The following is a 26,497-nucleotide window of genomic DNA, read 5'->3' on the forward strand; positions in this document are numbered from 1 at the left end:
CTGACTGTGGCCTTCAACCCCGCACACAGTAATTGGGCTTTCTAGCTCCCATCCTCCTCAGGTACAAGAACTCTAAGGTAAGGCATGTGTTGAGTTCTTTCCAAAGATTAAGCCCAGTGCCTTGTTAACTTACTTTTACTAGGGCTTTCCTTCCCTGTCTCCTTCCCCACTTCCTTGCTGGTGCTTCCTACCCTTACTGCATATAATTGAAACTTTGTGTCATGATCAGCTTCTGGAGAAACCCAAGGAAGACACAGAGATCTAGTGAACCTGTAACCCTCTGATGTTAGAAGAGCTATGAACCTCTAACTATGGCTGTCCTCAAATGTAAAATAAGGAAGAGATTCCGCTATCCCACTGGATGGCTTCCTTGCAGCAGGCAAAGGGCTGCCTCCTGTAGCTCTGAGGGCCTTCCCTGACAGGCCTCCTCTCTTTCCTTGCCCTCATCTCGAAGCACAAGGCTTCTCCAAAAGCCCTTTGATGTCTTGTTACATGCCTCATGCTCACTTGCCCGGGGGACTCCTGTGCATTCCATCCCTCTGTGTGGAACGTTTCTTCTTCCTTCTGATTGCTTGACTTCCTCTTAGACATCCTCCAGCTCTCAGCTTAAATGTTGTTTCCTGTAGATAAGCCTTGTCTGATGTCCAATGTGGATTATACTATAGATGTATGCTCCATATAAAGGCATTCTGACCATGATATTCGGTGTACTTGATGGAAATTCCCATCTGATTCCCAAGTCCACATCACTCCCCAACCAACATCATCACCGGTCTTTACACTGCTTGAGAACAGCAATAGTTTTCTTGCTCTCAACTGATATCCAGCCCAGTGCCAACGATAGTAGGTACTTAATAAATATTTGTTGGATATAATGAATGCTCCTTATTCAACATCCAAGTTGATGAATAATAGAATTTGGGAATAAACACTACCAGGAAGCGTTATGTTACTTATTCCTATGATGAGATATGGGTATCCTCCCGCCCCCAACTTTTTTGTTTGAAGCCCAAGGAGACAGGTGGACATAAAGCTGAGAGCAGCTTCATCACTTCAGCTTAGTGTAGGCTATTGGCATTTTTAATATGAAAATTTTAAGAGTTGGACAGCATCGTGTTGTTGTAATCCAGTCCTGAACTCATAAAAATGTGAATGTGAAATTTGTCAGTTTTACATTATTGCAACAAAATACCCAAGAAAGGCTACTTGTGGAGAAAAGGAAGTCTATTTAGCTCAGTTTTCATGGCTCAAGGGCATGGTGCTGGTCTGAGCTCAGCTCTGATAAGGGCATCATGGAAGATGGCAATGGAGAGGAGGCAAAGGGAAGTACAGGGTCACATCTCAAACAGGAAGCCAGAAAAGGACTGACTGGGTGAAGCCAGGCTCAGAATTTTTGTGGCAATCCTCCCATGAGATCTAGCTAGAGTATCACACAAAGCACCTTAAGCCCTTTTGACCCAAAAGGGCTTGTGTCCCCAGCTGACCCAAGCAGTTCCTGCTAGGCCCTTCATCTTAAAGCTTCCCGATACTGCAACCCCAATGACCAAGTTCTCTACATAGATACTTGGGGAGAAACCGCCTTTAACCCATAGCAATAGCCACAATGTCATGTGAGCACTGGAGGCAGAACAATGCAACTTTGCGAGGCGTTGACTTTTCTGGTGTACCTTTCCATGTAGGGGCCTGGTGGGCTTTATCTCAACAATCCCCAGGTCCTCCAGGAGTAGAGCTGTGAAAGAACCGCTTCCCCCTTTTGCAAGCACCACTTGTCCTAGAGAGGAACGTGGTGGAGGCTTCTGGTGTCCATCTCTGCCTACCTCTCTCTAACCTCATCTTCCTCCATATTCTGCTCCATACTTTCTTCTTCTATTCATTTGCAGGCACAATGGTGTTTCACATCCTTGTGAATAGTCTCTGCTATGCACTCCACCACAGAACTCTTCCCCACCCTTCCGTCAATTTTGACTGCCAACTCCTATTCATCTTCAGGGTAGCCCTCCGAACTCCCATGCTGGAAGTGCCTCTCTGGTTCCCACTACTCCCTGCTTTTTGCTACAGCCAAATATTTATGAATTGGAAATATCTGTTTACTAATGTCCCACCTACTCCACATCAAACTGCATTGTAGGCTTTCTATGGACAGGCTTCATGTCGTATTCACAATTAGCTCCTAGATGTCAAGCACAATGCCTACAATCAATAAAATATTTGCTCATACACTAAGCAGTATGGTTATTTTTGTGTGTAATGGAGTCTTCCCTTGATAACCAGCAGGCACACTTTAAATATGCTTGCTTTATTACCAGTTTATAATTTCAGAGCTTTTTGCCATTCCCTTTGTTTTAAGTGCATTTAATAAGGTCGTACAGATTGGAAAAAAGGAAATGTGTTGGCTTTTTAAAAAAAATTCCTGTGACCTGCACAAGCCTCTTGTTTGGGGTGCTGCTAGCGTAGACAATGGCCCTGGTGTGAACGCCCTGGTGAAGGGAAAGCGTTCCAGGAATCACACTACAAATCACAACTTACTCCTCACTTCCGCTCCTAGGCAAAAGTGTAGCCAATAAGAAGTCCTTGTTCTATTTTCATCAAACTGGATAAGAGTAGTCTTTTGTTAAGATGAATGAAATATGAACTTAAACACTGGAATTCACTTCCACAGGAGGGGTGATCCAAGAAGCCTGGCTTCAGCTCCATCCTGGCGCCTGTCTATGAGCACCCAAGGCCACCGTGTCCCCACCCAGGCCAGGAAAGGGCAGGGCGGCCAGCACGAGCACCAGAGCCTGCGGCAGGATGTCCAGCCCATTTGTGGCTCAGCCACAGCCACAGGGGATGGGAGGCCGGTCCATCACTGCGCCTGCCCCAGGCTTTCAGCTCAGCTGGAGGTCTCCCAAGGTTGGGTTTCTGGGACTCCGCCTGGGACCTGGCAAAATCCCCACATCCCCTGTAACTCATAATAGCTACTGTTTAGTGAGCTGTTCTCAGACAATGTGCTGCATGTTTGCATAATACCCACCCTCCTTATAATGGTAATATAACTAAAATAATTTTGAAAGGATTTTCCCAAGGAGGGTTGCATAGCTGTCTGGACTAACACCTGGGAGATCTGACTCTGTATCTTCACTCATCATAAGACAATATATTTAAGTTAGGATAATTGTAGCTTGTATGTGTTTTCATACATCAACTCATTTTATCCCCCACAGATGATCTTAAGAACAAGCTGTCCTTCTATTGATGAGGAAATGGAAGAAAGGTTTGGTGTAGAATAGAGAGATGTCCCACCAGTAACCATGCACTGGGTTAGGGACAGAAGCCTACCTCCTGGCATTTGATTCGGAAATTAATCTAACTCATTCCTAATATATTCATGCACATGCATGCAGACACACACACACACACACACGCACACGTGCGCAAACACTTCACTCCTGGGGAGAAAGGGAACAGGTGGAAAGAGAGTTGATAGTTAAGGAGGCTGGATCATGACAATGTGAGTTTTAATTTCTCAATTCTCTGTCCACTTATTGGCATTTGTCAAGTCATCCATTGCATAAGCCAACTCTTCTATCCCAATCTTGAATTCCCATGTTGATCATTGTCGCTACATGGTAATCTCTATAAATTCAAGACATATGTGTGATAGTGATCCCTTGGGGGCAACTGAAAAGAATAAGATTGTCTGATTTGGCTAAAAGAATGAAGGTGGTTAATGAAAATGTGCCTGTGTGGGATCTTAAATGTTTATATGTGCTTGAGCATAGTATCTGCCCTCATAGACCAGACTCTACTCTAATCAATAGTGGCACTTTTATGCACTTAAGAACTATTTATACACACATAAAAAAAACTCACAGTTGCCAATTCTAAATGTATTAGATGCTATTTCCTAGACCTGTTCTTTTCTATGTATCTATCAAAGATAGATGATATCAAAGGTAGATATCAAAGATAGATAAAGATATCAAAGATGGTGTGACCCTCAGAGTCTTCACTTGAGGATTATCCAGTGAATTCTGTTGGGCCCTTCTTTGATCAGTGGTCCTGTATGACACCCCTCCCCCTCATAAGATGTCCTCTGTTGGAGGAGATAGGATATGGACCTACAAGGCCTTGAGCATCCAAAGACTGTGAACAACCCACAGACAATGAGTAGTAAGAGTAGGTCATCATTTAAAGGCTGTTAGTGAGTGGTGTTGGGGTTGGGAGGGCAGGGAGTTCTTGTGAGACAACATCCTGTGCCAAACCTGCTTCCACTCAGCTCCCTGGTCCTCAAGGTGGAAACTTCCTCTTTTCCCCCAACCAGGCTCCTGCTTTTCCCACTGTAGTTCCAGAAGCCCACCAGCCCTCCCTTCTCCCTTTCCCAAACTTGGCTTGATTTTAAAAATAAGGTAAAAGTGGAGCTCCGTATAACTTAAAGGCTCCCATAGAATGGTGTTTTCCATGAACCTTTGTTTCTCCTTCCATGTGACTACAGGAGGAGAAATGGCTATAGGGAAAAGCACACTTAAAAACTGCACAAAGTGATATTTCAAAATATAACTCTTCCCCTTGCTTAATGAGATCCTCCTCATCCTTTTCTCTAAGACTCACTTCTTCCTTGAGGCCTGCTTACTCTATTCCAGAATTTAACAGTCATTCCTCCCTCAAATTCACATTATCTATACCATTCATTTGTCTCTGTGTAACTAATCACACTGTCTTACTATAGTTTTGTTTTGCTGGCTTTTAGTGTATTTGCAACTCAGGTTTTGTCTTGTCTTTCAACTACATTATCAATGCCTTCAGAACTAAGAAAATCCCAAAAAAACACTTTGCATGCTACTGTGTCTTACATACAGCAAAAAATCTACTGGTAAGCCAATGGATTCTCATTCTGGAAGCATCTCTGAGGTATACTTGACTAAGACAAAAAGGAAGCCAGTCAACATGGAACATATGCTTGTTAATTTTATGAGTCAACACGACTGGGCCTCACGGTGCCCAGATATTTAGTCAAACATTGAGTACTCTGAGTACCTGTAAGGGTGTTTCTGTGCCCTCGCTAATGTGGGTAGACGTCATTCAGTAGACCAAAGTTCTGAATACAAAACACACTCTTGTGAATGACACAGAATTTTCTCCTGTCCACCTACATTCAAGCTCAAGCTGAAACAGGCCCTTCCTGGGTCTTGAACATGCTGGCATTTGGATTCCAGCTACACCATCAGCTCCTCGAGGTCTTGAACTTGCCAACTACACATCTTGGGACTTGTGAGCCTCTCTAAGTGGGTGAGCCAATTCCTTGCAATAAATCTTTACCTATTTCTTTAGCTATGTCTATATTTATCTCCTGTTGCTACTGTTTCTCTAGAGAATCTTGACTAACATAGACTAATGTCCCAAAGCTTTGTATTTGGGGAAACCTCCTGTCCTGAGTACTATGGTTCAAGGTCCTGACACAGATGCAAGGTAGGAATCATGCAACCTAAAAAAACGGGCAAATATTAGAAGGGAGTTTCTATTGGTGACAAGGATGATGATAAACACGTAGCTATTAACTGTGTTCTGGATACTGTTCTAAATCATTAACATCTATGAGCTGTAAATGTAAATCCTTTACATGTATGAGTTGATTTAATCTGTACAATAGTCTCTATGATCTATCTATATTTATATAAGTAACATTAATGTATACCAGAACGTAATGTATTCATTATGAAAGAACAATAACAATTACAAGAGATTAACTTTCCAAGTAAGAGTCATTTTCCTATTAAGACTTAATACTTACACTGGGGAAATAGCATATGGAGTGATATTAAGGGTGTTTGCATTTTTTAAGTGCTGTAAAGCTCTCTATTACCAGGGAAAAGAAATTCCACTCAATTAGATCATGAAACTGAGTATTACACAGTTTGAGTCCCAAGATTAGAAAGGCTTGAAGAGATTGAATACAGGTGAAAACTAATTGAAGATGTGCTGTGATATATATTAAGACTGGAGCTGTGTCTGTTACAAGCAGTCACGGTATCTCTCTTCCATTGTTCCTTCATGTGGTCTCCCTGAATAGTACAACTCATTTCCAGTAGAAATGAATCTTACGTGTCGAAGTCGTTTGTGGTGAGCTGAGTCTGGAGAATTTTGGTCCCTAAGTAACACACAATCTAATTGTCTGCTGTTGCACTGTGTTTAGGGAAAGTAGAAATTCAATTCCTGAGCTGCCACAAGCCAGTGGAGAGACAGCAGGCTGAATTTGTCATGGTACAAAAAATTAAAACAAAATATTCTCCAATGCTGGCATATTTTTTAATAAATGTTGCTAATGTATATGATTTTTTCCAGGAAATTTGAGTTCTTGGAGTTTAAGAATTCAGTAGAATAAGGAAAAGTTGAAAGAAACATCATAAAATTCTCAGCTTGGTTTGGTCATGAATTTCTTTTTAATGCAAAAACTATATATATGATAATTCCCAGGTGAATCATTTTATTATTTACTCAAAAACTAGTAATAACATTATGGTTAATTTTTCTGTTTCATTTTCCAAATGAGGACTTGCTTACTGTATCATTGAATAAAACCATGAAGCTCTCATTAGGACAATGTCAAACACCCTACAACCCTTATGAGCCCTTTTGCTATCACTGCCACACATTGTACCCCAGTATATTCACCCTGCTTGTTCCCAGGAGGACCAGATGATAGAGTATAAATAGAGCAGCATGTAATTGATGTCTAAAATAGGAATTGAATGAATACTGATTGGTGTTACAGTCTCAAATGTTACATTTGGCAACAGTTATCAATAACTGTCACCCCTTTTAAACTAAATTTAGCACTTTCATATTGTAGAATATATGTAAAATAATAGGAATCTCCATTATACCGAAAAGAGTTCTTTACGTGTATACCTCTCTGAATTTTTCCATGACACTTCAAGTGCAATAAATGTCACTGTCTGTGGGACATGCAGCCACCAGCTGCCTACACACACACACACACACACAGAAAGAGAGAGAGAGAGAGAGAGAGAGAGAGAGAGAGAGAGATTGAATAAGCTTCCAGGCCTGGGAGACACCCTGATCCAGGCTATATCACACAGCAAAGCTGTGCATCCACCACTGCCTCTGGGCCTGGACTTGAGAAAGCACAGCCTATTTGAAATTGGCTCCCAGAGCGTAACAAATGCTTTCTTTTCACTCTCATTTTGGTGGGGAACTTGAAAGAAAAAGCTGCTATACATCCCCTCCGGCATCAGGAAGCCTGGAAGAGATCTCAGAAGGAAAGACTCAGCCCACAGACATCTTAAGGAGAGTTTCAAAAATTGGGAAACTTTACATAGATGGAAGATTTTTGTAGCTTCTCTTGAGAGGTCAAAGGATCAAGCTTCACTGGACTGACATTCCCAGGTGGCAGTAGTTGGTGGTAGCTTAGTAGTGGCTGCTCTTCTCAGGGGGCCCCACTCACCACAGGCCCTTACAAGTCCCAGATTTCTCCCTCTTTCCTTTGCCCATCTGGTCCTTAACAAGGTGGAAGTTGTTACCCAACCTAAAAACAATAGCAGTGGGAATGTGGTGTCTGTGACAGTGAGGAAAATCCTCAAACGTATCAATTATTTTGTCATGAAATTGTAAGTAACCTGAGATCCTACAATACTAGTATATTTGCACTCACAACTGTTCTCCCTCTCAATTTCATATTTCAGTAAGCAAATAGTGCATAAAACCTATCATGGGTAAGGCACTGTTTCCAAATTCATGAGTTAACTCATTTTGATCTTCATAATAATCCTATGAGCTGGGGACTGTCTTCACCTCATTTTTCAGATGAGAAAACTAAGGCACAGAGGTTAAGTAACTTGCCAAGATCACATTGCTGGTTGGCAGCACAGCCAAGAATTGAACCTGGCTGACCTCACTCGAGTCTTGACTTTCAGCTGCAATCATATGCTTCAATGCACCACATACACTTGGTTAAAAATTCAGTTCTTCAAAATGTCTCTCCATGTCTATCAATGGTACCCTGAATCCCCATTGCTGAACTGGTTTTGCCTCCTCCAAGTTCCAGTGCTTACTGCCACCATAACACGCATCATACCAGCTGAACTTCCTATCTAGTGTCTAAAGCAAGAAGAGTATCTTATTCCCTGTCATGCAGTTCATAGCAGACATCCAATAAGTGTTTGTTGAATGAAAAAATAAAATATATGCCTTTTAATTTTTGTATTTCTACCCTCTTGTACCAAATTGAAATCATGTCAAAATTGGACCAATAAAAGCCTACTAAATGGTCTCATTGCCTCTGGATTCCCGTCTTTCCAAAGCAACATTCTCTACTGCAAATGCAATAATAACAGCTTGTTTTCAAAGATACTGTGAGACTTGAAAGAAAAAATGCTTATAAAGTGCCTAACCCAGCTCAGTGCCTGCCACTGAAAGAGACTACAATATACTATCCACTGTTGTAGATGATACTAGAACATATCATTCAGCATCCTTTTCGTAAAGTCACCCCGAGGCTCTACTTAAACTCCTGGCTTCAGCCTCATGCACTAGACTCCTTTCTTACTTTCGCTTCTACTCTTTATCTGGTAAAAAGGAGAGAATGGCGCAAGTCACAGAATAAATAGGTCTCAGCCCCTCCAAGAGCTGAAGTTCTACTGGAGGACTTGGAGTGCAAGGTGAAGGAGGCACCTTACTCTCTGTTATCACTTGTAAGTGTTTATTTTGGATTCTACTGCAGAATTTGCATGGCTTCTGCAAATGATAAAATGAAACAAAATAAAAATTCCTTCTTACAGGTGGCTGCTTCAGCTTCATATTCTCAGAACCCTCTAGATCAACGAGGTAAACTAGACCAATTGCCCTGTGAACCATCCTCCAAGAGATATTCAAAACCCTTCCAGGCTTTGCATGCTCTTTTGCAGCCTCTGGTTGCAATGACCACGTCTTCTACACACTTTTTCAAGTAGCAATAGCAATAGTCTTTCTTGCAGGGTGTGATTCACTCTTGTTAAGCCACTCATGTACATTGTCCCACTCATATACATTGTACCTTTTAATTTTCTGAGCATTGGAAGACATATGTACAACTGTTACCTCCTTTTTCAAGATGGGAGAAGTATTTGGAAACCTTAAACCATGTATCCCAAGTCACATGGCAGAGCTGTTTGTTAATGAAAGATTGAAATCCAAGCATCATCAGTCATTGCCATTAGGTCACATTGCTTTTAGTCCTATAACCCACTGCTACATTATCATTGTGAAGTTCATTGAAATATGCATACTGAGGAATGGGGTTTAGTCTAATGGTTAAGATGCCCACTTGGGACACCCACATCTCTCAGAATACCTGAGTTTGAGGGCCTGCGCCGCGGCTCACTAGGCTAATCCTCCGCCTAGCGGCACCGGCACACCGGGTTCTAGTCCCGGTCGGAGCGCCGGATTCTGTCCCGGTTGCCCCTCTTCCAGGCCAGCCCTCTGCTGTGGCCAGGGAGTGCAGTGGAGGATGGCCCAAGTGCTTGGGCCCGGCACCCCATGGGAGACCAGGAGAAGCACCTGGCTCCTGGCTCCTGGCTCCTGCCATCGGATCAGCGCGCCGGCCGCAGCGGCCATTGGAGGGTGAACCAACGGCAAAGGAAGACCTTTCTCTCTGTCTCTCTCTCTCACTGTCCACTCTGCCTGTCAAAAAAAAAAAAAAATACCTGAGTTTGAGTTCTCGCTCTGCTTTCATTCCAGTTTCCTGCTAATACACACCCCAGGAGGTAATGGGTGACAGTTCGAGTAATTGGGTCCCTACTACTTAAGTTGGAAACCCAGACTGAGTTTCAACTTCCTGACTTCAGCCTGGCCCAGCCCAGCTGTTGCAGGCATTTGAGGAATGAACCAGTGAATGGGAGATCTCTTTTTTCTCTGCATTTTTGCCTTAAAAATAAATTAATTAAAATAAAATAAGAATAAGGTCTGTTTCAATTAGAAGAACAGAGGTTTTTTTTTTTTTTTAAAAAAACTGCATATTGAATCCTTGAAATAAGGAGGTCAAACTCATATCCTTTATTGAAACACTCTCTTTCCTCGCCCACACAGTGGTGGTACACATTTAGTAAACTAAATAAATATAGCTTAGCATATATCCCATTAAAAATAGAGAGAAGTTGTATTTTAGATCATCTTTTCCTTCTCCTGAAGACTTCATGTTGTGTCCTATCTTGCAATAAAACACAAATTTATGTTTCATTTCAAAAGCTTTTCAAGGGAGTATTTTATTATGAAAATAGCACACATGAGATAAAAATAGGAGTAGTCCACCCTCAGTACATTTTAGGCACTTTCAGAAAGGCTAAGATACTGGCACACTGTTCAGCCAAAGCTGAAAAGGAATTCTAAGCAGAACTCTCTAGTAAAACCCATTATTAAAAATTAAAAATAAAAATATAAATTGATGGGCTAGTAAAGCAATGAGTATTTTTAAATGCAAATAAACGAACAGGCGAATTTTAGAAGAGCATATTGGCTAGTTCCTCCTTCTCAACCCCCGTTCAATGGCTTCTGGCCATAAATAAAATTTGCTTTATTTACAAGATTATGTGGAAAGAAAAGTCAAATAAAATGAAAAAAAAAAAAAAACCACAATCATCACAGTGTGTTTAACCAGAGTGGGCATTTGGCCTTGGGGGTTAAAATGTAACTCGGGATAGATACTCAGATCCCCTGTCAGTCTACCAAGTTTGAGTCCTGAGTCTGCTTCCAATTCTAGTGCTAATGCAGATCCTGGGAGGTAGTAGTTGATGGCTTAAGTGGTTGAGTTCCTGCCACCCACATGGGAGACCCAGATTGAGTTCCAAGCTCCTGGCTCCAGCCTCCTAGCCATTGAAGACATTAGGGGATTGATCCAGCAGATGAGACTCTCTCTCTCTGTGTGTGTGTGTGTGTGTGTGTGTGTTTCTTTGCCCTTCAAACAAATAAAAAAGTATTTTGAAAAACGTTTAACCATTCTGACCTTTCACAATTCGAATGATCTTGAGTTGCAGAAAACTTTCCAAAGCAGCCAGCTTCTATTATGAGCTCATTGTTATGTGTTTAACTAAAAATTATTTTCCCATTCCATCTGGAGAGGTTTAAACTTTTCATTCTACTCCTTATAGCTCTCTTTACTTTAGGAACTGATGGAAAGTTTCATGAAAATCTTATGATGCAAATTCAATCAAATTCCTAATCACTACCAGAATCCTGTTTGGATGAGTTTATCTCTTTTGATTAAGAAAGTTACTTTATAAAGAAAGGTTGCTTGACTGATTTTGTAATCAGTGATGGGAAGGGAAAAAAATAAAGGAAAAAAAATCCACCAGAAGTAGCTACAACCTCTTAATATAAATTCTGTTCCATAGGCTGCTATAAAAATAAGCCCTGGAAAATGAGTCAGAACTCAAAGAACTGAGCCAGACACAGTCCTGAACCCAATGCATAAGGAATAATTGAGTTCTCAACAAGCTCTGGTTGTCCTACCACTTCGTGGATATATATCACTATATTTTCTACTTAATTTTCTGTAGCTTTTATATATACCTGTGATTGGCTGAATTCACAGTGGGAAGGTGAATCAGTGATAGTTCTGGTGCCTGGGCTGTTGCAACTGGAAAGTTGGGTTCAGGTAACAGTGAGACAGTTAGCAAAATACCTACTCTTAGCCTCTTCATGTGTCTTTGGGCTTCCTCACACCATGGTGGTCTCTGTGCAGTCAAACTTCTTACACAACGGCTCAAAACTCCAAGCAAAAAGTGTTTAAGAGAACAAGACAGATAGAGCCTTTTATGTCGTCACCTCAGAAGTCACATGGCGTCACTTCTCGCATAGTGTTTTGGTTGATGGGAACAAACTCACACAGTGTCAAGAGGAGGAGACATAAACCCAAGCCATCAATGAGAACAGAATTGAAACTTTTCAGCCATGTTTAAAAACTATCACAAATGAATACAAACATATAAAGTGATACAGGCATATGTACATATGCAAGTCTTCTTCAAAATGCTCATGGAAAACATTACTTCAGGGTGAAAAATCTTGAAATATATGCATATAAAGAGCTTTCAAAAAGTCCATGAAAATGCCTACTATGAAAAAACTGTGTGAATTTCAAAATTTCTTAAACCAAAATAAACATTTTTTGACAGGCAGAGTGGACAGTGAGAGAGAGAGAGACAGAGAGAAAGGTCTTCCTTTTTTCATTGGTTATTCCCTTTCTCCATGAACTTTTTGAGGTACTCTTATTTATGGATGTATATGGGGCATATGGATTAAATCTCTTTCAACTTCCCTTTTGATTCTTCCAATAAATCAATTTTTAGGTAATATTTTGTTATTTTGTCTATTTCAGCTTGCCCAGAGTCACATAGCTAGTAAATAGTAGATTCAGGATTCAGATCCATCCACAGCAAAACCATGCAAATTTTATTATACCATATTGACTGGATGAGAGACCCCATTAGTTTTAATGCTCGTTGTTGCCATTCCTGTAATTTGAGCTGATATTATATTTGTGGAGGCTGATTTCCTTTGAAAACAAAATAAGCCAGAGGAGACAGAATTGTGTTCAATTTAAATAAGGGTGAATTACAAAATAGATAAACATCAGACACTTTGAGAAAGTTGCAAATTGAAGCCAATCGCGTTCAGAGATTGGCTCACCCTAAGGCACAGCGTTTTCTAGAATAATAGGATGTGAGCTTCTGAAGTAGTTCCTTGTGTCTTTGTAGGGGTAGCGCCTGCTGCCGGATGTATCTTCCTACATCACTCTCCCTTCTCTGAAAGCCTCAGCTGATGTGTATTAGCTGAGAAATTGACTCAGCTTTTTGTTTCATGGTACTCATAGGTTTACCGTCAAAGAGCATGCTTGTAAGTAAGAATGGAGAAAACAAGACTCTGGCTGTTAATTCCCCCCAGCACCCTTTCAGTCAATACCAATCAGAATAGCCCATTTCATCACAACCAGCCAATGAGCGGGGGAGAGCAGCCACCCCACTCTGCAGCAGATTCGTGCTGCATGAAGGGAAGTAACTAATGACACCTTCAGGACAGAACACGTTGAAAATACAACCTGCTGGGTTATCAGTTAAGGGATCGTTTGAAACTCAAAGGTGAAAAACTAAAAGAAAAAAAGAAGAGGCATAATGCCCCCAACAATCCATCTTATGTGAAAGCTATAAAATTTACTACCATCTATAGTTTCCATTTCATTTCTCAAAGTCATTCATAAGGCAATTCAATTCATAGATCATAATGACTGTGGTAGGATGTTCTGCCGACCTACTCTACTCGTTCCCACATGTGTGTGTCCATTTGTTTGCTGGTCCTTGTCAGCAAGATTTACACAATGACAAAGTCTGACTGCAACGGTAGAAATTTCCTGCCTGCAGAGACAAGGGATCACTACAATAAGAGGATCAGATCAAAGGGAGTTCAAAGAAATAGATTTCCCTTCAGAGAAAATCTTTCTAGGTCCTAAATCCTTGGTATGATTCAAACAAGGGAATAGAAATAACTGTAAGTGTGATGTCTAGGAGTGCTATAGAATTCATTGTTGATATTGAGTGAATTCTCACTAATATTCAAATGAGCAATTACTAGCAAATTAATTTGTCTCCTTGGGCTACATGCTGTCACATTGCCACAACCAAGAAGATTCTTTATGCTTTAGTGTTGGGAGAGGCTATGTCAAAAAGATGTTTGGCAGCATCGTATCCTATAGAACCAATGAGAGAAAAAAATAGAGCCAAAGAGGTGTGTAGGGGCCTGCATGGCTGAGCAGGCCCAGGAAAAAGCAAGTAACAGAGAGAGGTAGGGAAGCTCTCAGTTTTAATCAGCTGCTACAGCTTCTCTTAAACTAAGGAACCATATTTTGTCATTTCATCCAAAAATGTTTGTGGAACTAGGGATAAATAAAAGTCTAGTTTATTTGATGATCTAGCTAAAACCATATGCCAGGAAAACACAAACAAATGCCTTACATATGGATTAAATACTGTTATTAGATGGGATTTGCCAAGACAAATGCAAGTGTTTCATTGGTTGCTTCCTTCTGCTAAATATAATGACTAGCAGACACTTGGTATTCATTAAATGTCAAATCAACTGACAATGGAAATATTGTTTGACCCTTTTGCCAATTAGAATAGGAAAGTTGATAAATCTGACCCTATAAAGAGGCTTTGTACGTACAAATTGCATGATTTTTTTGAACTTGCTGAGAATAGAAACAAGCTCTACGTATGGAGCACTATAATCCCTACTTTATCTCTTATCTGAGGAAGGGAACATAAACCTTTGTCATCGGCATCTTTTCTGCAGAATTCCATGAATCCACTCTGATACTGACTCTTTGTTTTTATGTAATTCTTTCTCCCATAGCAAAAAAAAAAAAAAAATGAACTGATGTGTTAGAAAAGAAATCTACCTTGGTAAAACCAAAGTATTCCAATCTTTTTTCTTGCAGCCTCATATTTATGTTGCTGTTGTTGTCCAGAAGTTATTGTCTTCTTTACCATGAACAGTGGCATATGTGTCTTTCTACATGTTAGCCATGGACTGTTAGAGGAGGCATTTAGTAAAGAGTAATCTCTTTGCCTACTGCAGACTTATTTATTTATTTAACTTTTGATTTCAGAATGGTTTTACATTTGTAAAATAAAAATTGTACAAAGAGTTCCCACATATACCACTCCTGTCTTCCTCAATTATTAACATCTCATGCTAGCATTGTACAGGTATCAGAGTTAACTAACCACACCTAACTTCCCATTCTTTTAATCCAAATTCTTTGTAGCCCTCCCAACCCTTCTAGTCTCAAGAAGTCAATACTCTTTAAACATTTTATTTATGAAAATAGAGGTAAGAATGAGATGAAGCATGCCTCCTTTTCTCTGAGTAACCCACACAGTGCAGTAACATATTTCTCTCTAGTGTTGCACTTACCCAAATATAGTCCAAAAAATGGCAACCTGACCTGGTCAGAACCCTCTTCCTTTCTGGCTGACCTTGACTCATTCTTCAAGACTCTGGAATTCACATCATCCCTTCAAGGAAAACTTCCTGGGCCTTCCACAACCTTCCCACCCCATACTGCTTCCCTCCAAATCCAAGGCAAGGTTAATACTGTGCTCATATATACAGGAAGGATCTTCCATAAGTGCAAGCAAAATGCGTATTATGAAGAAACTGTGCATGGACCTCACTTTTTTTGCACCAAAATAAGCTTATGTTTAGTTCCATTTTTTTCACCAACTTTTTGAAATATGGTCTCTCTCTCTCTCTCTCTCTCACACACACACACACACACACAGATGGTCCCAGACTTATGATTGTTTGACTTACAATTTTTCAATTTTATGATGGTGCCAAAGCAATATGTATTCAGTAGAAACCTAATTACAATTCCGAATTTTGCTCTTTTCCTAGGCTAGTGATGTGTAGCAGGATCCCCTCTCATGATTCGGAAAGCGGCAGTGAGCACAGCCCCCAGTCAGCCCTATGATCATGAGGGGGGGGAACACACAACGGTGCTCCAGAAGGTATTCTCACCAGTGATTTGGGGATGTGGGTATTCAATAAATTCCATGAGATATTTATCATTTTGTTACAGAGTTTTTCTATGCAAATCCTCTCCTATGTGACCATATCACTCAGACTAAAATAAATATCTGTTAAAATGCTTTTTGGAGGAAGGACAACAGGAGTATTAAGAAAGAACTTGAATGATCATCACTTTTTATTTATTTGAAAGGCAGAGTTATAGAGAGGCAGAGACAGAGAGAGAGAGAGGTCTTCCATCTGCTGCTTCACTCCCCAGATGACCACAACAGCTGGAGCTGTGCCGAACTGAAACAATAAGCCAGGAGCTTCTTCCAGGTCTCCCACGTGGGTGCAATTGTCCAAGGACATCTTCTACTACTTTCCCAGGCCCTAGCAGAGAGTTGGATCAAAAGTGAAGTAGCTGGGACTAGAACTGGTAAATATACGGGATGCTGGCACTACAGGCAGAGGCTTTACCCACTATGCCAGAGCACCAGCCTCAACCTACTATAATTTTAAAGGAACTCTACATAAAAACCACAAAACCAATCAATGTTGTAGACTACAAAAGATATTCCATGTCGTAGATAATTGAACAAGTAGTTTGTTTTTCCTGGTTATCATTTGTTGTGTTATATTTTCCTTCCAGAAACCTCGAGGCATTTAGTAAATAAGATTTTATAGTTATTCCCAAATAATCTGACCCAATTCATGGAATCTTCCAATTCCATGAAACCAAGGCATCTCATCCCTAATTAACCTGCATGTTTCTTTTCTCACCGGAGAATGCCATATAAATATTTTAACAGTGCTGGGCATGTTGTTTGAATGAGGTGACTATTAGTTTCCGTCAACTTGGCCTTGTGCCTTTCCCTTATTTATCGATTCTCTCCCTGTGATGCTGAAAGACTCCACATCCCTGGAATCTTTGCTACACTTGGATTTGATCTGAGGGACTTAGGGCACAAAGCAGCAAACAAGTGAATGACTGAATAAACGAATGAATGGATGAAGGCAGAGTGGTCATCTCCATCTTAAGGCTGAGGCAGCCTCTGAAAGGCACAATGAGGTCATGTGCCTGGCAGGAAGCCACACACCACCAGGAGCAGCACCTGATCAAAACCAAGTTTATTTTCTTTGCTCTGTCCATTTAACTCTAATTTTTTACAATTCCTATAAAATACTAACATCAAAGAGCAAAAAAAAAAAAAAAGGAAAGCTAAATCACATACAATTAAATGATTTTTTAAAAAAATGAATGGGATTTGCAAAGGATACTATGAATAAGGATTTTGGGGTAAAATTTCCTTGGTAGGAAGTAAAAATATGTTTCTTAGTTACCAGATCTTCCTCTCCATTTAACAGATTCAGGAATACTTTTTGGTAATGCTCTCATTGGGGGTGGGGGCTATATACCATAGAATACTGGGTATGCCCACTGCCTTCCTTTAAAAATATGTTTCACTGTTGCCCACTACATTGCGACAAGTAAAGGAGAGGACACTGGAAGGGATCCTACATGGTGACAGATACTCCATTGTTACATCGACGCCTGTACTTTTTAATTCATTTTTCTCCACATTTGGACAGGTCAGGAATAAATTTGATGCCCTATCTGTCGAGGGGCTTTTATTCAGGAATAGATATCCAAAGAATTTCAACAAGCATAAAATAAGAATAGTCTGCATTGTCTGAAACTCTGACTTGAAGGGTCCTAGCGGCGAAGAAAAAGCTATTGAAGTCGCCTTGCCAAGGACAGTGCGGGACTGCCCTGCGTCCTGAGCTCTCTGCATCCCCTCTCCATTCGCTGCTCAGATATTCATGACTCGTTGCTTCTTCCAGCCTGGCGTTCTCTCTCCCTCTGCCTCTCTCGCGCGGCTCCCCCTCCCCCGCTTCCCTCCCTCAGGCTTCTGCTCCTTCGTACTCCTCTCCGCTGCCTAACTACAGCTCCCACTGGAACTTGCACAATCAAAAACAGCTCTGCTCTCCGGCACCTCCGGCAGCGCATCACCTGGAGGAGCGCGGCTCGCTCCCGCTCCCGCAGCCGCAGCCGCGCAGCCAGGTAGCCGGGGGCGGGCAGGTACCCTCGTCGGTTCGGTGCTGCCAGAGCATCTCCCGGGGTAGGTGGCCGATTCCCGCCGCCCGCCCCCCACCCCCGACGCGGGGTCCTGCAACGGGGATGCTGACCCTTCGGGGCAACGATGGAGAGAGAAAGATCACTGCCGGTGGCCACTGAACGTGGAGAGAGGCTGCGGCAGTCGCAGGCGCTGCAGAATGTGTGAGTGAAGGGAGCCCCGCCAGATTGCCCATCGCCCTCGGTCTTCACTCACTGTCCCCAGGAGGGGACCCCGGGAGACAGATGCACTAACCAGGCGGTGCCACCCTGGATCTATAACTGTGAATGCCCCACTGTGGAAGATGGTAAACAAAGACATGAATGGATTCCCAGTCAAGAAATGCTCAGCCTTCCAATTTTTTAAGAAGCGGGTAAGGACAGGTTGTGCTTCCTCTCTTTTGTTTTCTGTGCTCCTCTTGAACGCTTCTGAATGCTTGCCTGAGGTACCCCTAAGGTTTCCTGGCCGAGTCCTCAGTGACAGCCGGGCTCCTGCTAGCAGCGGTCAAGTCCCCAACTCTACCAGTGCCTTGATTCACGCGGGTTGGGGTGGGGTGGGGTGAGGGGCTGCCAGGAAGAGTTGCATTGGGAGGAGGGGGCTGGGCTGAGGTGCCCAAGAAAGGATTTGAGCTGACAACGGAGATGTCTCCATCAAAGCCCCTAGGAAGATTACAGGGGCAGTTTAAACAGTCTTGGCTTGTGCACAGTTGTGGGTAGTAATTTAGGCAGGGGCTGGTGGAGTCCCTGGCTTTCTCTTGATCTTTGAAGGGTCCAACTTTCCCACACCCTTCACTCACCCCCTGCTGCATCATCACCTCTATCCCTCAAAAGCAGCAGCTTCCAGTGTCCCAAGTCCTTGCAGCTGGTAATTCGCTGGGTCTCTATCTGTGGGCATAAATAGCAAAGAACTAGAGTGACCTTTTGCAGATATGATGGAATCCGGCATTTCAAGTTGCCTCAGTTTTGCTTGGTGTGTTGCCTTATTTTCTTGTGTTTCTCTTTAAGAGAAAGTAAGGGGTGACCTGCATTTGAATGACAATTCAGGCTTATGCTGCTGTATGTGGTTATTGCTTACATTCCTTGTTTGTCTATTCATAGCAGGAGTATTAATAATGCTTCCTCAGTTGTAAATGAGCAGGAAACATTTTCTTGTCTTTTTTGTGTGCTTCACAATGAACTCAGTTCTTTGTAATGGCCACACTGGTGGTCTGTATAGATCTGCAGATTTTTACACCAGTGGGAGGGAAGAATTGAAGGATTGTTAAGGACTAGTGACTGACATCCTTAGGGAGAATATTTCTTCAACAACAGAAACATCCTGTGGTCCCTGGCTGCCCCGGACTATTTAATACCCAAGGGCACTTCCATTAATATGGTTCTCTCCATTCATTCTTCCTTGCCTTCATTCAGGTCCTTTCAGTGTCATGCCTGAAGCCCAGCCCTTCAGTTAACTCACCAGCAGAACATAATGAATTACAGGCTGGGCTGGACTACCTCCTGCACCAAGTGGGCAAGCTGGGAAGATAGGGCTGGATACATGGACAGCCCAGCCTGTCAGGTCCCAACCAGAGGCTGAGCAGAGCCTCCCACACACCTTGAGGGAGCAAAGGCCTCCCCCTGAACTTCCTGGGCCAAAACACATGCACTGAAACCAAAACACAACCAGCTCCGGGAGCTGGGGTACCAGGTGAGGTCCTGCACTCGTGGAGTCTGCAGACTGAATGGCAGCAAGTCAGCACAACTTCTCAGAGCTCCACAGTGATGCTTAGCTTTTCCCATCAACCAAAATATTTTTCCAAGGGGAGGGACCTTTGTGAAGACCAATTTCCATCAACAAACAATTTTGCTAATAAAAATACCATAATCCATTATTCAGTAGTTAAACTCCCTACTTTATTTTAATGAATGATTTTGTCTGATAGTCTTGGAGGTATTGTAAAGCCCCTCCATCAAGTATCCATTAGTCACCAAGTAACTGTCACGTAGATTTTTTAAAAAATTGTCTCTTATGTTCTTTGGTATCGAAATATACCAACAGAAATATTAATTTAACATTTGATTTCCTGTTGCTTAAAAACGTAATTTACCGATGGAATTCAGTTGATGCTCCTGAAGATCTTGAATTTTGGGAAAGCTAAAGCAAGGTATCGATGTCCTACGTGATCTTATGAGTACATGCGAAGAGAACGTAGTTTGCACCAACATAACCTGGAGGCAGCGTCGTCTGCCTTCAAACCTGGCTCTAGCAGTTGCTGAAGGTAGGATCAGAGATGCCCCAACTGCTCTGCTCCTTATCCTTCAGGACTCCCGGGGAGAAGGTGACTTTGTGTCAAGTCATCAACAGACCCGGGGTGAATCCCTTGATTCCTGTCTACTTTGGCTTCTTGTACAAACTCTATGTTCTAAATGTCCATTGAAGTTTGGACTGTGACTTTACTTTTGCTTTTATTTTCTTAGTTTTTGGTTTTTATTTATACAACTAAAATGTAAGTTAATGTGAAAAGCATAAAATAATACCCAGGTCTATCTTGCCTCCTCCCCCCTCTTCTTCCCTTTTCCAGAAGTGACTGTGGTCATGTTGGTGTTCATGTTTTCTCAGGCCTCTCCTGCGCATTCACATCCACATCCCTGTACCATCACACCTTTGTTGGCTGCTAACAATAATCCGTTTGCCTATATTCTGTTGTTGAAGTTTTGTACATTTCTGCATGTTTTTTTTAACCTAGCTAGACAATCTCTTAGCATGAAACTTTGTCCAGTGTCCGCATAGAGCCTAGGTTAGAACACACTAAAAAGACTGAGTTTTGAACTCAAATCTGATTGCAAAAGGCTTACATGGTGCTTGCTCTGCCTCTAAGACATTCCAAAGAGAGTTAAAAAGCCACCTAGAGAGTAGAGATGATCTGCCATTGGAGCTGTCCACCAGTCCCCGTGTATTAGTGCTGACTGCGCTGCAGACGCTGCAGCCAAGTGCTGTCTGTGGATTACCCCCACAGCAAGCTTACGAAGTAAGACAAATTATACCAGAGAGATTAGACAACTAGCCCAAGGTCACATAACTGAAAAAGTGGCAAAGCTAAAATGTAAACCTTAACTGACCCCAAACTGGTATTTTTAATGCAGACTTCTCAATTCCAACCAGTCTACTTTATCCCTTTTTATTCCATAGCATGCTTTCTTTTTTCTAAATGAAATCTTCATGCCTCCATAACAGTTTATAAAGATTATAAAGGCGGCCGAGCTACAGCAGACAAACCTCTCGAAACTCTGTCCTTGCTCTCAGCACGACAATGATTTGAGGTAGCTTCGGAGATCCAGATTCCAGGAACGGAATCTAAAGAAAGGCAGGCTTGGTGCTAGCTCCACAAAACCCTTTGGATTTATGCTTTTCAAAGCTCAACTAAATCAGCTTAATTTCACTTAGCTGAGAATTGCTGCACTAAACTAGATAAGAGTCCCACTTTCCTTTTCTATGTGCTAATGATAAATTAGCATTAGATAGGTATGAATTATATTTTATCCTTAGAGTCTCCAACAATTCATTTGAGATGAATGAAAAATGCCCTTATCAGTTTTATTCCAACAATGGAGGAGCTTTAAAAGTTATCTGTCCTATTAAAAGTAATCCATTCCCAGGGATTTAAAGATTTGTTATGGCCCAAATTCTTACATAATGACTCAGAAAACACAAACAAATGACATTGTCTCCAACTTGATAATCCTTTTGGGAATACACTAGGTATGTGAAAAAAAATTCTATAGCCACGATTACATTACCCTTTGTAAAATTTCAAAGGAGATCTAGCTGCCTAGAATTCTGGATTTGGAATGAACCACCAAAATCCCTTCATTGACTTCCCTGTTTCAAAGATGGGAAACTGAGTGTCTGGACCAGCAATCTACACCGATTAGAGTGGGTCAGCCTCGTGTTTCCAGTTCTCACTACCGGATCTTCATTATGCTATCAAATTAGTCTAGTGCTTACTGCCTCGTTTAAGCATGTTTTTAAACAAATAGAGTAGGAACAAAATATACTGTTTTGTCCTCGTGGAGCTAATTGCCTAGTGACTGCTAAGTTTGACAAGACCCTTCTGTCTTGACTCAGTATTTCATGCTTATGTGCATTTGGGTAATTCCTTGTGTTGTCCCTTTATAATAGCATCTTTTATAACAACTCTCCCTTATATAGCACTAATCTTCCCAGGCACTGTTTTAACAGCTTTAAGTATATTGCACACTTAAATCTGCACATACGGAAAACCTGTTACCTTAATTTCACCGATGAGGAGACAGGTGCACTGAGGTTGAGGAACCAACACTAAGTCTACAGCGAGTGTGTGGCAGAATCAGGGTTCGGATCCAAGCCCCAAGTTCCAGAGTCCATGTACCTTAAACCACATGCACCCCCGCCCCCTGTGATGTGAAACAAAGCAGAGTGCAGGTGAGAAAATTGAGAAGCTGTGACTGGCCTGGCTTCCTCCTTTTTCTGGCAATCATGGGGAACAAAGGAAAGGATTTCAACCTGCTGTTCACTCTAGCAGAGCTGAGAAATGAAACCAAGCTCCTCTCGAGGGGCTATTCTTCAGAAATGTTCTATAGACAGCGTCCTTTACCATTACAGTTCTATTAAAGAGCCTCTTCTTGCGGAAAACCCTGGATGTCCTCTCGGAAGCATGGCATTCATTGAGCATTTACAATGGGCCAAGCAGTCCTCAAAGCACTGCCCTTGTGAAACCCTCACAATCATCTCATTGTGCCCATTTTATAGCCAAGCAAACTGAGGGTCAGAGAGGTTAAGTAACCTATTGATGGTCATAGAGCTGGGAAGAGGTGTAGCCAGAATTTAAATTCTAGCAGTCTTTTTATCTGCATCACTGCTGAGATACTACAGTGATGGCTTTCCCATTGGATGTTACACGTGGGAAGACAAGCCAGAGAGGATTTCTGTTCTTTTGGTTAGGGTCAGGGCTATGGATGGAGGTATTTACCAGGTGACCTCTGAGGACATTAAGGGATGCTTTCCAGCAAATCAGAAACCTGCCTTGGATTTCTCCAGGATATATTGGATCATGCATCCTGGAACCATGGTGGGGACTTCAGTGCCTTCTGGTGTATTTTCTTCAGGAGTAGCTGAGGTCTGAGCTGTTGTAGTGCCTCCCATGCATGCTCCTACAGCACAGCACGTGGCCCCATTCCTCTGCACTGTAATGTTAGGACTGTTTGCTCATCTGAAGCTCCCACTGGGTGGAGAGGTTGTTAAGAGAACTGGTTACCTTGCTCCTCATATCTCTTACTCATCAAGTCCTACTTGTTGAATGGAATAACGCATAAACGAGTGAAAGAATCCTCAAGTGACTTGTCACTGTCATTGTCTTCCTATCCTTCCTCCTTTTTGCTGGAAGCAGATCAATAATTTGGAGTCTCATCTATTTTAGTTCTCTGTATGTTTGGACGTGGGGTAGATATAAATTAAGACTTTGACAACTAACTTAAATCTGACCCAAAGATAGATTGTTACTACCCTTTCACAGCTGGCAAATGCTTAGTGAATCTTGACCTCAGCCTGTTTGCTGAACTAATGCCCGGACTACATTTTCTTTCTATGATGCTTTTCCTATCAGACCAAACAAGACAAATGTGATAGTGATTCACTGACCTCTTTGTATTTTATATTAACAAAAAGAACTAACTTTATTACCACACTATATTTCAAATTATTCTTCTTCCTCATTTTTCAATGTGGTCTTAGAACACAGATGTGAAGAAGAGTTTGAACTCAAGATGTGTTTTCCTCTTTGGCTCCTAAGTCTTAAAGAGTATTGGATTGGAGCAGAATGAGCTTGGCTGATAGGCTTTGTTTGTCCTGGGAAGTTAGTCCCCATTACCAGAGAATGCAGATGATGAGTGTCTTCACTAAATAGATGTATAATGACCCCAGCAGCTTGCAAGAAAGTCCCCATGGTGCCTACTTGCTCTGCTAAAGTACGTGGGAAAGATTTTGGATGAAGAGTGTACCAGAGATCCTTGAAACTCTGTTCCATTTATTTTTCAATGTTTATTTATTTTCATCCTCTTGAAAGGCAGAGAGACGGAGACAGAGAGATCTTCCATCTGCTGGTAGTACTCCATAAATGCCCAGAACAGTCAGTGCCGGGCCAGGTCAAAGTCAGGAGCCAGGATTCCATCCAGATTTCCCATGTCAATGGCAGGGGCCCAAGCACTTGACCCATCTGCTGCCTCCCAGGCTGCAACAGCAGGAAGATGGATTGGAAGCAGAGGAGCCAGGACTTGAACCCACACTCTTATATGGGATGCAGGTGTCCCAAGGGGCAGCTTAGCCCTCTGTACCATGCTAGCCATTCCTGCTCCATTTTTAAAAGAACTGATGTTTGTACCATATACATCAGTGGAATAAAGGTATTTGGAGCTTGCCATACTTCATGATCTGTAAGTGCTCAACAAAGTAAAGCAAAGCTAAAACAGAGAGGAGGAAGTCATCCAAAAGTACGTTTGTCCCCAGTAGATTTCCGATTGTGAAAGCATGAAGGGAAGAACTGTAATGGAAATTGGATCAATAACAAAGTTAAATTAGTTATTTAGGTCAACTTAAAGATAGTTTACTAGAGTAAGCATTATGGGAGCATATTTTTAAAGTGTAGTTGTTGTTATAGATACAAGTTAATTTTTTTAAGATGTGAGTTCGCCGGCGCCGTGGCTCAATAGGCTAATCCTCCACCTTGCGGCGCCGGCACACCAGGTTCTAGTCCCGGTTGGGGCGCCGGATTCTGTCCCGGTTGCCCCTCTTCCAGGCCAGCTCTCTGCTATGGCCAGGGAGTGCAGTGGAGGATGGCCCAAGTGCTTGGACCCTGCACCCCATGGGAGACCAGGAAAAGCACCTGGATCCTGGCTCCTGCCATCGGATCAGCGCGGTGCGCCGGCTGCAGCGGCGGCCATTGGAGGGTGAACCAACGGCAAAGGAAGACCTTTCTGTCTCTGTCTCTCTCTCTCACTGTCCACTCTGCCTGTCAAAAAAAAAAAAAAAAAAAGATGTGAGTTCAAGAAGCTAAATGGTAGATATCAACATCACTAACACGGGCAGAGAAGAGGCCCGCCTGCCATGCTGGCTGCTGTTTCCTTCCTGCTAAGGAAAGCTGGGGCTCCTTGACTGGGTGTGGTGTCTCTACGCCCCGTCAGTGTGAGGGTGCAGACTTTTCCCCTCACTGTGGGCATGAAGAAGCTTCACAGGGCAGTTTCCCCCGAGGGTTTAGCTGAAGGCATAGGCGCTCCTGCTAGAGATCAATATCTTCCTCTTGAGAAACCGAACTCTGGAACTTAGCCTCAGAGTGTCTTTGTGACCAGAAGGATAGTTGTGGCCACCTGCCCTGGTCCTTGCTCTAAGAGCAGGTTTACCCAGCAAGCGGCCAGGTTTCTCTGGCAGAGTGCTCAGTGATGCTGGCAAATTTATAAAAGATTATATGAGGGAGGAGGAGGAAGAAGTGGAGGAGGAAAAGGAGAGAGGAGAAAAAAGGAGAGGAGGAGGAGGCAGGCTAGGTGCCGCCTTGGCTTGCTCCTGCAGCTGCTCCAGCATTTGGAAAAAGAGTTACAGTTATAGTTTGTTTACTCTCACATCTATTTCTTTGCAGCATTCTGAAACGATTTCGTGAGTATTTACGACAAAGGGAAATGAAAATCAAGGATGTAAGTAGAGCGAAGAGTGTAGGAGAATCTTCCATTCGGTACTGCAAGCTGACAAAATATTACTCTAATTGCTTTCCTGAGCCTGCTGTGGCATTTTTCTAAGCAGCAGCCAATTAGTGACTTTGACAGCATTGTAGCCACCTTGGCCCCTTTTCCTTCCTGGGTCAGGCATTCACCCAAAATGCCATTTGTTGGGGAGATGTCTGGTCCTGTGAGATGTGTGTGAGTCTGTGTGTGGCCCTTTCCCCGGCTCCTTCTCTATGTGTGGTGTGTTTGTGATCTGGGAAGGGTAAGCTCACAGAAAAACAAAAGAAAACCCCCTGAAGTGCAGCACCCAGGGGCTGCAGGAGCACTGTGCTGTGTCCGGGTCCATTCCCGGGAGGTGAGCCAGCACACAAGACCTTGACAGCTGGAAGACTTCAGTGTCTAGAAATAGCAAGACGGGAAATATTCCCCAAATAGAAAAAACACATTTAGACTCGAGTCCCCATAAGATCAGAATTAAAATATGCCAAGGAGGGAGAGAAATGAAAGTTGGTAATTTGAGGATTAGAAATCAATCTGTATTGACAATGTTTATTATTCATAAATATAAACTTTGTGAAAACTGGCTGAATTTCCTTTGAAGTTTGTATCTTTCTGGACCAGTACTTATTAGGGTTATATTATAAGGGAAAAACCACAGGGAAGAAGGTTGTGAGGATTTAGCTTCCCAGGTGGGTGAAAAGATCAGGATGGGAAAAAGCAGCAAAGCAGTGGACATAGTGTAAAAATAGAGACATTCAAAAAGGACTCTCTGTAGACAAGCAAATGACTTCTCTAAAACCCATCCTGAGGACAGGACTTTGTCGGTCTTGTTCATACTTCTGTCTCTGTGCCTGGTACACAGTAGACACAATAATATGGTTGACGAATCAAAAGGGATTTAACCAGGTCAGGCATGTCACACAGCAGTTGAGTAGCTGCTTGGGATGTTGGCATTCCACACTGGATGCCTGGTTCAAGTCCCAGCTCCTCCACTTCCGATTCATCTTCGAGTTTTTGTGCACCCTCAAGGCAGCAGATGATGGCTCAAGCATATGCTTCCTATTACCCCTGTGGGAGATCTGTCTGGAGTTCCAGGCTTCTGACTTTGAGTTGGTCCAG

At 42.4% G+C, this 26,497-nt stretch overlaps 1 protein-coding gene across 1 annotated transcript in view; it reads left to right on the forward strand.

Annotated features, from left to right (window-relative positions):
• Positions 1 to 17,368: 17,368 nt before the first annotated feature.
• The window catches only part of SGK1 (serum/glucocorticoid regulated kinase 1), a 116,742-nt gene continuing 107,613 nt past the window's right edge, over positions 17,369 to 26,497 (forward strand). Inside the window, exon 1 of the mRNA XM_051854146.3 lies at positions 17,369 to 18,027. Within this exon, the coding sequence (XP_051710106.1) occupies positions 17,959 to 18,027 (69 nt within the window). The 5' untranslated portion in view covers positions 17,369 to 17,958. The remainder of the gene's footprint in view (positions 18,028 to 26,497) is intronic.

Source organism: Oryctolagus cuniculus, chromosome 5, assembly GCF_051225735.1.
Source record: "Oryctolagus cuniculus isolate XC-2025 breed Fujian yellow rabbit chromosome 5, ASM5122573v1, whole genome shotgun sequence".
Classification (NCBI taxonomy): Eukaryota; Metazoa; Chordata; class Mammalia; order Lagomorpha; family Leporidae; genus Oryctolagus; species Oryctolagus cuniculus.